At 37.2% G+C, this 14,143-nt stretch overlaps 1 protein-coding gene across 2 annotated transcripts in view; it reads left to right on the top strand.

Annotated features, from left to right (window-relative positions):
• Nucleotides 1–14,143, top strand: part of LOC121669972 (opsin-3-like) — an 87,264-nt gene that overhangs the window by 25,086 nt on the left and 48,035 nt on the right. For both annotated transcript variants that reach the window (XM_042039628.1, XM_042039636.1), the window contains exon 3: nt 3,226–3,551. In XM_042039628.1, the coding sequence (XP_041895562.1) occupies nt 3,226–3,551 (326 nt within the window). The remainder of the gene's footprint in view (nt 1–3,225; nt 3,552–14,143) is intronic.

Genomic DNA, 14,143 nt, shown 5'->3' with positions numbered 1-14,143 from the left:
TTTTGGCTTTCAATTTATATTTTCGTCTTTCAAAGCAACAGTTGTATTCTTTCAAAGTAATTGTAATTTTTCTGAAAAGTTAGCTGGGCTTACTAAGTTTAAACCACATGAAAAATGTTGAATTCTTCTATCTCTTATGAGCTACCTCTTCAATGTATTCCTCATTTTACCTTATCTTGAAATTTTTAGAAGTCAATGTGTAGTGGTATTAATTTTAGTGCTGTTAAAAAGTTCAAACCTTGAAGTCTTGCTGTGCCAAACCCAAAAATAATGGCATTTTTTCCTGAACTTTTGTGGTCTGGGATTCCATAAATTACAATTCTTGTCCTCCAGAGAAAAGTGCAGTTTGTGTCATGTCAGTGGAACTCAATAAAAAGGTGAGTGAAGATGAATTGGCTCCTGCCAAGATGTGCAATTAAGAATCACAAATTTTCTTCTGTATAGAGAAGAAAATTATTTTCTATTATTTAGGGGTAACTTTTGTGGTTTTGTCTGATTGCTAATATTTGATTTATTCTTGACTGACATCACCATGATCCTAATTTAATATCTGAACATTAATTCTATGCCAGTGTAAGATAAACCTTTTCTGCATCTCAAAACAAGTAATCCTGCATTCAGGGTCAGTTGTCTTCAGATCCACTCCACAAAGCCATCCATCATAAATACCAGCGTCAGAAAAGCTAAGCATCTTCCTTGTATTAGGCAATAGGTGAAGATAAGAGGAAGTGGAAATGTGTGCCATAAATCATGACAGTACACACCAGAAGAAGCTGCTGGGCAGTAGCACAACCACAGGGATGAGCAGGCAGAGCTGTCAGCCAGGCTGGACCTGAGAGCCCAGTGGTGAAAGCAGCAATCCAGGAAGCAAGGTCCTGAGCTAGGGAAATCTGAACATCCTATCTGGTTTTTCTAGGCAGCACCACACACACAGAAATGTAGGATATCCTCAGCAAAAGTACAGCTCACTTGTCACCTCATTAAAGTAGGGAAAATGCAGTCTCAATTGCCGTCAGAGGTAGAGCAAGAACAGTAGATCCTTGCTGTAGACAACCCAGCTGGCAAGGGAGAGATTTCTTATTCCCAAGACAGTTTTCAATTCGTCCATGATTGTTTAATCTAAAGTACAAAAATAAATCTATAACAACTGACAGAGGCCTAAGTTTCAAATGCAAAATCTGGATTTTTGCCTTAGGTACCTACATGAGCTAAATGTTTTTGATAGAGAGAAGCTGTTTAGTCAAGTAGATAAAAACATGGAAAGCAGCAATGCTAAGAAAGTGAAGGTAATTAAGTGTGGGCTGGGAGCAAGTACAGAGCAGTAGATTATTTTCTCTTAAGTCCAAGGGCTTTCAAGACTGGTGTTAAGTAGGAAATCAGATTAGGTGAGGGATGATCAGAAAGTCTCCCCTCTCTCCAAAACAGCCTAGCCTTAAAGCAAGTTTATAAGTCAGCTGAATTTAGTGGAGCTATTACGGCTGTAAATGTATCTACTCTTTAGGACTGACTTCCCAGTAATGTACAGAAAATAATTTAGTAGACTCTTGTAACAAGAAAGGTGTTTTCTTCTTCAAAAGTTGCCTTCTCCTCACACCCTTTTGCTTTCTTTTCCACTGTGAAAGAAGGCATCCTATTGCAGCAAGCAGTGCTCGCATTTCCCCTGGGTCCTTTGCCGTGCCCAGCTCTGCACAAAGTAACTGCAAATTGTTGTCAGGATGACAGAAATATCTGTGCCTGCATTCAGTTAACTCAGAAATGAGTCACTGAATTGTAATGAAAAGTGGAGCAAAATGCTGTGCCTGGGGAGAATATCTCACTGTGCCCTGTGTGGGTCTGTGTGTAGGGTGTTTTGCCCAGGTACAGGATAGAGTAGTGTTATTCCCAAGGGAACTCTCTGACTCACCTCTATTCCATGCCTGGGAAGGAACTACAGGAGAAGCTGACAGTTAAATGCAGAAAATGGATTACATCTATGGATTCCTCTGAAGAACACCTTTTCTTTTAAGCCATTTGCTGGGAGTAGGTACCACTCAAAATCAGAGAATTTTGGCAGGCTATGTATCTCAGTGCTACTGTGTAGTTGGCTGTTGCTAATAGCAAAGATGAAGAAAAAACTTGTGGAGAGAGCTGGACTGACATTGACCTATTCAGGTTTTTCATCCTACAGGAGCAAAAGAGAGGGGACTGGAAAATATTGGAAAATATGGTTTTAAAGATCTTCAAACAAGTTCCTTCTGTCATAAATCCTTGAAGTGGTATCCAGTGTTGTGTCAGCAAGAATTGTAAGGAGGCTGCAAAGAGAACAAAACCCTAGGAAAAAACAAAACACACTCCATTGAGTCGTGACTAAGAACCTGCCATGGAAAACCATAAGGTTTTGTAGAGGGGCTTGGGTCCCAAACCTTGAAAAAGAGAATGGAAATATCCTACAACCCAAATTTTAAAGCCTTCCTCTGGAAGACGTAACAGGTTTATGACACATAGGGCTCAATATTAACCTAAATCACTTTTAAACTTGATTATGTAATATATATGTAAATGAAGTTGCAATCTGCCATATCCCAGTCATAATGTGGACATTTTTTTAGTGCTATTAAAAAGTTCAAACCTTGAAGTCTTACTGTGCCAAATCCAAAAATAATGGCATTTTTTCCTGAACTTTTGTGGTCTGGGATTCCATAAATTACAGCTTTTGTTTGCTTTTTCCATGTATGAGTGGTCAGAACTGAAGGTTCGTCTAGCTGATGGGGCAGAGCAAGAGAAGCAAAAGTTTCTTTCACTTTGGGGCTCCCAGTTTTGAATATATAGTTTTGTTTTTTCTTTCTTTTTTATGTAAAAGTCAATGCACTATTTGAAAATGCTCATGGATGTTAAAAATCAAATAGTTCTTATCAAGGGAATATTTCACCATTTTATCACCTCAGATAGAAAATTGATTTCCTCTTAGTAATACTAAAACAGATAAAGCTGAAAACCTGACTAGAAGATGAATATCTCTCAAATATAAAAATCTTCCAATGTAAGATAAATCTGAGTTAAACAAAATTTGACATGATGGACAGAGAAACCAGGACCAGTGAGGATTAACACACAGAGAATAATGGAAATGTTTTCACTGTTGCTTCAAATATATAATAACCAAAAAAATCATCTGCTTTCTTGGATTTGGAATGGATACATGCAAAATAATGGAAGTAAGCATTTCTATTGCTTGGTTCATTGCAGGCATTGTGTCCCTGATCTCCCTGGCTGTGCTGTCCTACGAGCGCTACAGCACTCTCACCCTGTGCCACAAGCGCAGCGATGATTACCGCAAGGCTCTGCTGGCAGTCGGTGGCTCTTGGATTTATTCCCTGCTCTGGACCGTGCCACCTCTGCTCGGCTGGAGCAGTTATGGGATAGAAGGTGCAGGGACAAGCTGTTCGGTACGCTGGTCCTCAGAGTCAGCTGAGTCCACATCCTACATCATCTGCCTCTTCATCTTCTGCTTGGTTGTCCCTGTAATGGTCATGATGTACTGCTACGGGCGCCTCCTGTACTTGGTTAAACAGGTAAGCAGCTGCCTGCTCTCACAGTGCAGACTGCTCTGAGGCAGGTTCTGCATTTCTCTTTTATCAAGTTTGGAAGTACTGATGGTTGAGAGCAAATCAGCAAGCCAAAATGTAATTGAAAAGACTGCAGAAAGCCTCAAGGAAAGAGTGTGAGGTCTTCACCAATCTTTTTAATTCTCCTGAAGCTCCAGTCAGAACAAACAGATATCATGTAGATACTGATTTTGTGGCTGGTAATACTGTGTTCTGAGAAAACTAGCATATCAGAGTGAAGTCTGCAGTTGTAATGAAGCAAAAACATGTTTACCTGTTTATAAATAAGATATCCATGCAAATTCTTCTTCCTGATTTTGGATGATGACATTTTAATTATTTCTGCTTCTTAATCTCTGGAAACTTAACTATACAGTAATGCAATTCTACTGTGATTTATTGAGTTATCCCAAGGATCAGCTTCTCTTTGTTATTCTAAGCCACATGTAATTTTTTCTTTTAACTACAACCACCATTACTACTACTACTACTGCTACTACTACTACTCCTCCTACTACAGTGATGTTTCTCGCAGTGGTTTAAGGTGCTCTGCAGATATTCCAAAATGAATGTTACAAAAGACCCTGAAAAGGGTGTGGTATTGTGAAGTTTGAATACCCTTGGGACAGTAATGAAATGGTTTAATGATGAATAATGAGAGAGGAATTAATTTATAGGTGTTCTCTAAAAAGCAATTCTCTAAAATGTTCAGATGAATTAACTAAAGGTGTTAAATGGGAAAAAAAAACCCCAGTAAATCCCTGAAATGAGGCTCTCCTACAGAATTAAAGTGAATGTAGTTTGCTTTGATTAATCATAAGGAATTAAGTTTGATTGTCTTACACAATTTGTCAAAACTTTGAGAACACTTGAAGCCCAAATGGGAAATCTTCTCCTCTTTGAGTGCTGAGTGGGCCAGTAAAATCCCTTTGATGAATCACACATTAGTACTCTTATTAAACGTTGTGCAATAGGGAAAAAACTTCCTGTGATTGTAAACCATTAAAGTGAAGTATCAGTCCATATCTGATCTCTGGGCAGCAGTTTCTTTTGCCATCACCTTAAAGTAAGAGGCAGGGTCTTGGAATATGTGGTACTGAAATCATGCAGAAGATGCATGTTTCTTAAAATTTTGGCTTCTCTTTCATTCAGATCTCACTGCCCTTGCTGACAACAGCCACCATCCATAGCATACAAATACTTGTATGGATGAAGCTTCTGTAGCCTCCAGTGCTGAATGGAGACTCACGTTATTCTATTCACTTTTTTTTAAATTCACTTGTATCAAAAGTGCTCATAATCTCTGATCTGCCTGATGGGTGTCAAGCTGTGGCAAACATACTGAGGGAACAACGTCTCATAGAAACAATGTGTGCTCTCTATAGCCATTTTGGTCATGTAGACTGGGTAGACTGGGTGGAAGATAAGGTTGATTTATTAATGAGCTGTCCAGAGGAAAAGAAAAAAGAGGGAAGGAATAGCATTTTTCACTATCCTCTCTCCATTCTCCTCATGCCTTCCAGAATGGTCAGTAAGCCTGTGGGGTGCTGAGGTTAGAGGATCCTGAGAAATTTTGTAAATGGTGGAAGTGAAAGAGAATCGAACCCAATCTTGCATAACCTGTTGGAGGGACAGGCCTTAGGGAACTAATACTTGTTAAATGCAAAGGAACTCCAGTGAGGATTAGATCATATCTTTAAAGTTAGGACTAAGGGTCCTAAGAGCTGCCTGGTACTTGTGAAGTCTTGAATAGCTAAACCCTAAATTTTTACACTAAATATCTAATGCTTTCCTGGTGTTTGTAAAAGATTTTCTTGATAGGTTATATTTCACCAAAAAGAATCTCAATCAGAAAACTCATCAGTCCTCAGCTTTCTGTGATGTACCGGAAGCTAAAACCTTACATTTCATAAATTTTCTGTGACACATATGTAAATTTCTAGTGAACATATCATGACACAGTCACTGAAGTACAGGCCTCTTTCCCTTTAGTCTGAGGTCCTTTAACTGTTCTGTAATAAATGGGATAGATCATGAAGTGCTAAAGTATGTAATGTTTCAAACTAGAGGAAGCAATGAGCAATATGCAAATGAAAATATAGTAGTTCTTATCTAAAAGTAAAAAGAGTAGGTAGGATACTTTAAAAAAGATTAAGAGAGTTTACTATGTTAATTATAATGCTGTAACTTTCTGGTGTGGGCAAAAATAATTACCTTGCAGTTTTCTGGCCGTGTGAAGTCCTTCTGTGAACCTCTGTGTCACACATTTCAAGTAATGTGGGAGCATTGCAAACATACTAAGTGCATTATCCCAACTTCAGCTCCTTGCTGCATCTTCTAACTGCATTTCATAATTTTGCCAGATCTCCAGAAGTTTTTTATGTTAGAGCAATAATGGTCTTGCACCCTGAAGTCAAGAGTGTGGGTGTTATGCCATTATTAATAGTGTAGTGTACATTTATTGAGGTGGAAGAAATATCTTAAGAGATTTGGGAGACTTAATGCAAGAATTGGCATAGTGCCTTCATTTTTTGTTTTCATGCACCGTGATTATAGGTCTGCCTTTCTCTTTTTCTTCTCAAAATTTAGTCAGGTGCTGTAGCATTCTGTCACTTGAAGTCATGAAGTCATCTGCAATCTGTGTAATGGTAAAAAGCTCAATGATTTCACTAATACAGGTTTTATGAAAGATCATCTTTTCAAGGAATTACAAGTCAATAGCATCCTTGTATGAATAATGTTAATAGCAAATGCCGTTAAACAGCATAAAAACACAACTCCAACATTATCTCAGAGATCTTGCCATTTATCAAGCTTGAAGAACCTTAGGAATTACATTTATTTTTTTAAAGTTATGGGGTATTTTTTCCATGATGGCTTTATCTGGATGATTGCGTCTGATCAAAGGGGCAAAGTTTTCTCCCTCACAAAATTTATTCGCATGTATTTTATTCATGCACATTCTACAGCACAGGGGAGGGAAATTGAGGATGGTTTCTTTTTCCTTGTACAATTACTTTTTTTTTCTTTCCAGTTTTTGGCTTGTGATGCTTCTCTGTGACTCTACTGTTGCATTCCCTCTGGAAAAAATTTCTTTGTGAAGTCAGTGTCAGTTGTTTACACTTTGAAAAGTGAGCTCCCAAATGTGGAATTACAGAGATTAGCATTGTGATCACTGTAGCACAAAAGACACAACATGATTAAAATCCTCCACTGAGGGGCCCAGAGAACTCATGTGAACCAGCCTAATGAAAATTAGCAAACCTTTTAAAAGAGATCTCTTCAGCCTGCATTATCTGCATTACATGCAAAAATCCTGCTCAAGGACAAGAAGAGTCCCAGAAGGTTGTTCCAAGAAAAGTTTTCAGTTTGGTTTTATAAAAGACTCTCATCTCATTGTCAGTCGTCTTTTATTGAAAGCTGTGCCTGAACAAAGCTTAGCAACTCTTCGTGAAATGTAGCTGGGACATGGAAAACAATGAAAAGGACTGCAAGCAGGGCACAAAGACTTAAACGTGCAATTTGTACTCAGTGCAAGAGACTGTGTGTTGAAGTGGGCAAAGGGCCAGTGTCTCATGGGGTTCTGGAGTAAATTGACTTACAACTTGACCTGATAGTCCTACCATGTGACGTTTTATTTTTTTACTTTTTTTTCCTGTCATTATTCCTGTTCTACTTGGAGTTTGTCTTTGAAAGGAAAAAAAAAAAAAAGAAAGAAAAGAGAAAAAATATTCGGGGAAAATTTTAAGACTATATGAGGTAGAAGTTGGCCTTGCCAGTATGTCTTGTCTTCCAGCCTGTGATGCACCTGTTAATGCTTAATTCCTCAAAAACTTCTAGTTTTAACTAGTGACCAAAATGTGAGTCCAGGCAGTGGAATTACCCAACTATTTCCCTTTATAGCAGGTTTTTTTGTTTCTTCTGAAAAGTGCCACATGATTTCTGACTTCCAGATATCACAGGAGAATCAGATCACCTTTTTTTATCCCATGTCCTGACCTTTATGAGTTTTATCACCTTCTTGGGGTACTGGGAAAGTCTTAGTTACACAGTAGAGAACTCTCTGGTCCTCTTTCTTACTTCCTCTTCCAGACTTCAAAGTACCAAATTTAGTGGAGGAAAAGTGCTTCCACCTCTTGTGTAAGAAGTAATGCCCCAGAGTGAAATTATCACTCGATTATAAACCCAGAGAAACTAATTTTTAATTCTCTATGGTGAGATTTTGTCTCTAGGTTATTTTTTAAAGACTTGAGTATAAACAACAGTGGTGGTTTTGAAATCTCCTGTGCCCACAAAGGAAGTCTAAGAGAAAAAGGAAAGAAGAGAGGTAAATTTTTATGATTTCTGATTCCTTAATCTTGTTTTATATCTGTACTATTTGGAACAGTTCAATTATATCTGTAAAAACATTTCCTATATCCTTATCAATTAAAGTAGTCAGGAAAGGACAACAAAGTGGAAGGACCACACCTGTGAATATTTCTAGTTTTCCATCTCTTTTGGGAATGATCATTTGGAGGAAGAGAGCATATTAGGGCAGAACTTAGTGATTTAAACTGAACAAAAATCTTCACATAATACAAAGAGTAGGATGGGAACGTAATTATTCCATCATTCCTTCATATGCTTCATATGCCTATTTATAGAGAAACTTGATTTTCTGAAACTTCAGCTCTGATGGCACTAAAGGTATGATTTATATAGAGAAAACTGATAAAGCAATTATGAACCATTAAATTTTAACTTCTTTTTAATCCTAAATAAAACCAGGTTTGTAGCCATGGAAGCAAATTTCAAAATTTTTGTAGTTGTTTAATTAAGAAAATAAGTCCTAAGAAAAGTAATTCAGTTGAAGATGATGTTGACCTGGTTGTATGACTCCTGTAGATCATCCCTGTCTAATGTGGTTAAGTACATTTGGGATTTAATTTAATTTCAAGTATGTTTGACCCTTGCTGCATCTAAGCCTAAAGAGTCATCTATACTCATTAGACAGCCATATCTTGTTATATTTTACTGTATGATCAGAAATTTTATTTCTTCCCTTTGGATCTTCATATACATTTTCTCTCCTAGTTTCTGGTGGCATAGAACAAGAATGATAAGTAGTTTTGCCTTTAATGTTTAAACCTTGCCATAAATATATAATAATTACATCTCATTCAAAGCAAAAAGAGATTTAGTTTGCAAATAAATTAATAGATGTTTTCTGTCACATCATCATGAAAATAAGGGAATTTAATTAATACAAATCTCAGGTTGAGAGAATTGGAATAAACATACAAAATGTAATGAAAGGGGTCTGCTGGATTATCAACTGCTATAAAGTAATACAGCCTATCATAAAATAAAATAAAAAAGAATATTTCCAAGTCTTCTGTACAGCATTCAGTACGCACATAGCAGTAAATATTCAACATCTGCTTACTGGTGTCTTGGGGTGACTTTGTGACGTGTATCCCCTATCTCTGCCCCATGCCCAGAAAATTACTGTGCCTTTAAACTGAGCCTGAGAGGGGGGAGGAAAACCTGAGCAAAACTTCTTCAAAGCAGTTTGCAGCTTGTTCAAGGTCACACAGAGATAGAGACTTTTTTTCAGCTGTGGCAGGAGAGCGAGAGTGGGGAAGGCACCCGGCTTGCTTTTGGCCGGGTTTTTTCAGCTCCTTTTTCTTTCTCTGGAGAGAGACAGAGAGTTGAACTTTTGTTTTCCTGGGAGTTTCTTTTTTCTCTTTTTTTTTTCTCTGCTGGACTGTTTCAACATCAGAATACATTGGGAGGAATTTCCACCGAGTCCTTGGCCCTGGAGGTGGGCCCTCCACCCCATCCTAGCTCCAAGGAGGGGGAGAGAGATTTACGGAAGGACTCTGAAATTTTCCCAGGTTTCTCTCAGCAGGCCGAGAGGTTTTATTATTTAGCATTATTATCCTTTTCCTGTGTGTTTGTTAAATAAACAGTTTTTATCTCTTTCACTTTCCTTCGAGGAAAATTTATTTTTTTCCCGAACCTGGTGGGGGAGGGATGGTTGTGACCTGCCTTCTCTCAGAAGATGTATTTCTAGATTTGGCCAAACTGGCACACTGGGCAGTTGTTTGACCTTTGCCAAATTCTTCATGTGCAAGCCACTACACAGCCAGAACACAAACCTGGCAACAGACCAGTTTTTGGATTCTGTGATGATAACAGGAACATTTTGTGGTAACAGACACTCAGGCCATGTTTTTTTTATTGTTTGAGTCCATGGTATTTGCTATAAGAATGAGCTTTAAATTATGAGAGCAATTTACATTCCTTTGTAATACTGTATTTTTTTCAGAATTTCTAGATCGTATCTTCAGTAGAAAAGCTGACTGCTTTTTGCTGTTTCGAGGCAGAGGAGCACTGAAAGACATTAGACTGCATATAGCATGTATCTGTGATCAGTGATCAGTTCTTTGAAGTTCTGATTATTTTCAAGCCTTCTTGGCTTCTAACATGATCAAAATTATCAGAATACTGTAGGTGAGGTGATATCTGGAACAGCTGTTTTGAAAATTATTGGTAAAAAAGCCATGGAATACTTGGAAAAAAAAGACAAAAAGTCATATCTTGCTACTTCTTAGTAAGTTATTAAATTGTGTTGAACATGTAATTTATTCAGACTCAGATTGCAATCAGTAGATGGTATTACATGCATAAGAAATCCTTGCATATCAACTCTTTCTGTTTAAAAGTTTTCTGATAGTTTCTGTAACCACTCTCATCTTCATGGCCCATGAGTCCACTGTTTCTTTTCTCCTTTACCCTCACACCATTCTTTACATAGATAGATCTCCTCCTTCCTTCTTTCAGTAAAAGATTTCCATACATTTTTTCCTTTGATGGTTTGAAGGTGCTGTGAATATACACTGATTTTCCAAGGCTTTGCAAAGCTGATACTACTATTCCTAATGTACTGAGGGAAAGCACGTGGTTTTGAGAAATTACATGTGAGAATTCAAGGCATTTTAAGAATATAACTAGCCTAGTTTTTTTCTCTCTATGTTCCTTCTGTATCCAGTAGAAAAAGAAAATCACATCAAGGAGATTATTCTCAAAACCAGTAACTTTTGTCAGCTGCTGGTGCATTAAAAGAAGCAAATTATATTACAGGAAAACAAGGAAATAGTTGGACCTTGCAAAGAGGATACGGTGTATCAATAATTATTATTTTTTTTAATGGTACCTGTTTTCAATTATTTTCAAAACAATGCTATGATAGTTAAATTATTATGCCATTATGTCATTGTTATTTTATGCTGGGTCATAATATAAAGTACAAATGTAGCATAACTTTTCAAGCAAAATCTGTAACATTCTGACACTAACTTCTGGCATTCATACTTTTAGAAACAGCGATTTTCAGATGTCAGTATTTCATATTTCAGACAGTTCTATCCTTACATTTTTGTTCAAGGATATTTCAGTGAAGCAAGTGCTTATTATTCCTGTTAGCTGATTTTTTTTTTTTTTTTTTTAGTTTTATTTTAATGTGAAGTCTGTTTGAATAAAAAAGTTGCTTTCATTAGCTAGGAGGAAGATTTACTAGCATGCTTAATTTTTAAAGAGCTTACTTAGTCTTGTACTCTTTCATAACTATTAGGGTTTTCCCTGGAGTTGAAGTGATTATTAGGTAGCTATCATGAAGACATTGTAAATACAGTATTGATTTTTGGGGTTTTCTGCTTTCAACTGCAAAAATACTTCAGTTTTGCACACTATGTTTATACCAGTTTTTATTGAAGGATTCTCAAGGGAATAAAATTCAGTGTTTTCTGTAACAGTGGAGAAAAATGTCAAATCCTGAGAAATAAAGGAAAAAGGTCACATTTTTTTTCTTCGTGTATAGCTTTGCAAGGCTTATAAATTCACCATCTCAGCTTTTAGGAGAGTAAAGTTATGATGAGTCAATCCAACATAAAATACCTTTCAAAGTTTTTAAGGACTTTAGCAGCTGTGCTTGCACAGACACATGTAACTCATGAGTGACAGGTATACTCACTCAGGGTTATTCTCAGTATTTCTGATTAAAAAAGCAGGTCATCAGATTCATCTTTATTTTTTGAGGTCTGATCATGCTGGAAGGGAAACAGACATGAGAAAAGATTATGGTCTTCTTTCCCCCGTGCTTGCAGAATTATAAATCATTAGTTCATTTTCTGCATTTTGCAGAGAAGCAGTGATAAAACTTTAGCATAAATCAGGCACTGCACAAATTCATTGTAAATCAAATTAATGGCTGGTCAGAAAATAGGAATAGTGGGTTTGCCACTTTTCATACTTTAGATAAACCAGGGGGAAAATAAGTCTGTCATAATCTTTAATAACAAGCTAATAGAAAATTAAGATCTGATGCATTAATCTCTGAGTGCTCTATGTCCATAAAAAATAGCCTGTGGTTTCATGAGTCTTTCAGTTTCCAGCAATTGGTGTACATTAATACCAAGCACTAATAACATCCCAGTTCAGGGTATGATTTAGTAAAGGTTTTTCCTGATAAGGAAAAGCATAAGTTTTTTTGTTGTTGTTGTTGTTTGCTCACCACTTATAAAACTGGAAAGGTTAAATGTACAGAAGGGTGTTTTGCAGGGTAAAATATGTGAGGATTTGTACTTACACTTCAGCATGGAAGAACTTAGCTACACTTACTTACTCTTCTGTAGTTTAACTCCACTTCAGAGTAACTTGTGACCTCAGGCAAACTCCCTGACAGAAGACTTGGAGGAAAATAAATTTTCCTATGTGTAGCAGCACTGTAGCATTGTCCCCTAGAGAAACACTTCTGAAGGTCTAACTACAAAAGAACGCTGCTGTACAGAGAAAAGAAGAAATGTGCAATGCCCAAAGGCTTCGTTCTCTGCTGATCACCATGTGCTTGATATCACATTACCTGTGCCATTGTGTGAGAGGCCAGTCCCTAGCCAGTGTTGTCCAGGTGAGACGTCAAAGCAGAGGGCCTTGGTTCACAGCACGTAAACCATAATGTATATAGCAAAGCCTGCAGTCATGAGTCATGGAAGGGTTTGGGTTGGAAGAGACATTAAACACCATCTTGTTCCAGCACCCTTGCTATGGGCAGGGATGTCTTACACTAGCCCAGATTGCTCAATGCCCCATCCAATGTGTCCTTGAATAGTGCCAGGACACAACTCTGGGAAACCTGTTCCAATGTCTCAACACTATCACAGTAAAGAATTTTTCCCTAATATCCAATCTAAACTTTCCCTCTTTCAGTTTGGAGCCATTCCCCATGTTCTATCACTACATGCCCACATAAAAAGTCCCTCTCAAGCTTTCTTGTAGGTAGATTACCTTTAGTTACTGGAAGGTGCTGTAAGATCTCCCACAAGCCAAATGTACTTCTGCTTTTTCCTAGTGGAGCAAAGAGAGTTATAAAGGATGTTTGCTTTTACTTTTTCATCCTTATTTCACCTCATCATTAGTCCTGTGTTACTTACAGCTCCAAGGTTTCACATGGGGCACTTGTAATAGCTATTGCTGTTCATTGGTTCTGTGATTTAGCCCCTTTTCCCCTACTGAAAATACCAAAGGTGCCTGAGGCAGTATATATTGGCAGTAACTGAGGGAAATAATTTTACCTGAGAACTTTATCATATAGTCAAGAACAATGGTGTGAAATACCCACATGCTACAGAGGTATGAAAGGGATGCAAATGATTATGTGCTTACGGAATGAAAATCAAAAGCATATAAAAGAAGAAAGGTAAATAAGTAAAATCTAGAATAAACTTTGTTTCAAAATTTCTAATCCAGTGTTTCGTTAGTTTGTAATGCTACCCACTAGGTAGGATTTTTTACCATCTCAGTTGAATCTTGCACATCTGCATGAGTACCTCTGTATAAACACAGATTAAAGTCTTATGGCCAGAGGAATGCAATTGAGTTGTCAAGCTTGTATCACCTTAATAAAAGAAAGGTATTAAACTATGTAAGTTAATGAGAATAATAAGATCATACTTTTTCACTACAAATGGAATAAGTCAAACCTTAGATTCCCTGGATAGTTGGCACTAGAGCTATTTCATCCAAAAACTGAAGGTGAGAAAACCCAGTAAGATTTGTCTTACCATCTCCAATGTTTTCTGATCCTATGTCTTGAGCTTAACCTGACTAAAGCTAAGGTGGTCTAACCTATCTGTAATGGATATTACTTTTGCTCAACAATTACTCATATTATAATATTTTTATCACTTACTATATCCTGTATTTTTTATGGTGAGTGTTATACCCTGCTGAAGAGCTAGGCTGAAATGTGTATGCTTCCTTTATGAAACCAACAATAACTTTCAGTGGAGCCAAACCCAGATGTAATATGAATATAACAGACTAAATGAGAGTAAGTACAACATATTGAAAGAGATGCAAAGTTATGTTGTCTTCAGCTTTGTACCATGTTGAAACTCAACATTTATCTGAAATAAAGGTCAGTCTTTTAAATCATACACACTGTAGAAGCAGAACAATTTTTTTTTGCATGTGTCTGTGTGGACTCTGCATGCAGGAGCATGCATGCAGGTAAGTCT

The sequence above is a fragment of the Corvus kubaryi genome, unplaced genomic scaffold (genome assembly GCF_017639235.1).
Source record: "Corvus kubaryi isolate FWS band 111438036 unplaced genomic scaffold, C.kubaryi_AGA036_p1.0 133, whole genome shotgun sequence".
Taxonomy (NCBI): domain Eukaryota; kingdom Metazoa; phylum Chordata; class Aves; order Passeriformes; family Corvidae; genus Corvus; species Corvus kubaryi.
Note: the sequence above shows the minus strand (reverse complement) of the source record. Positions and strands in the feature narration are given on the sequence as shown.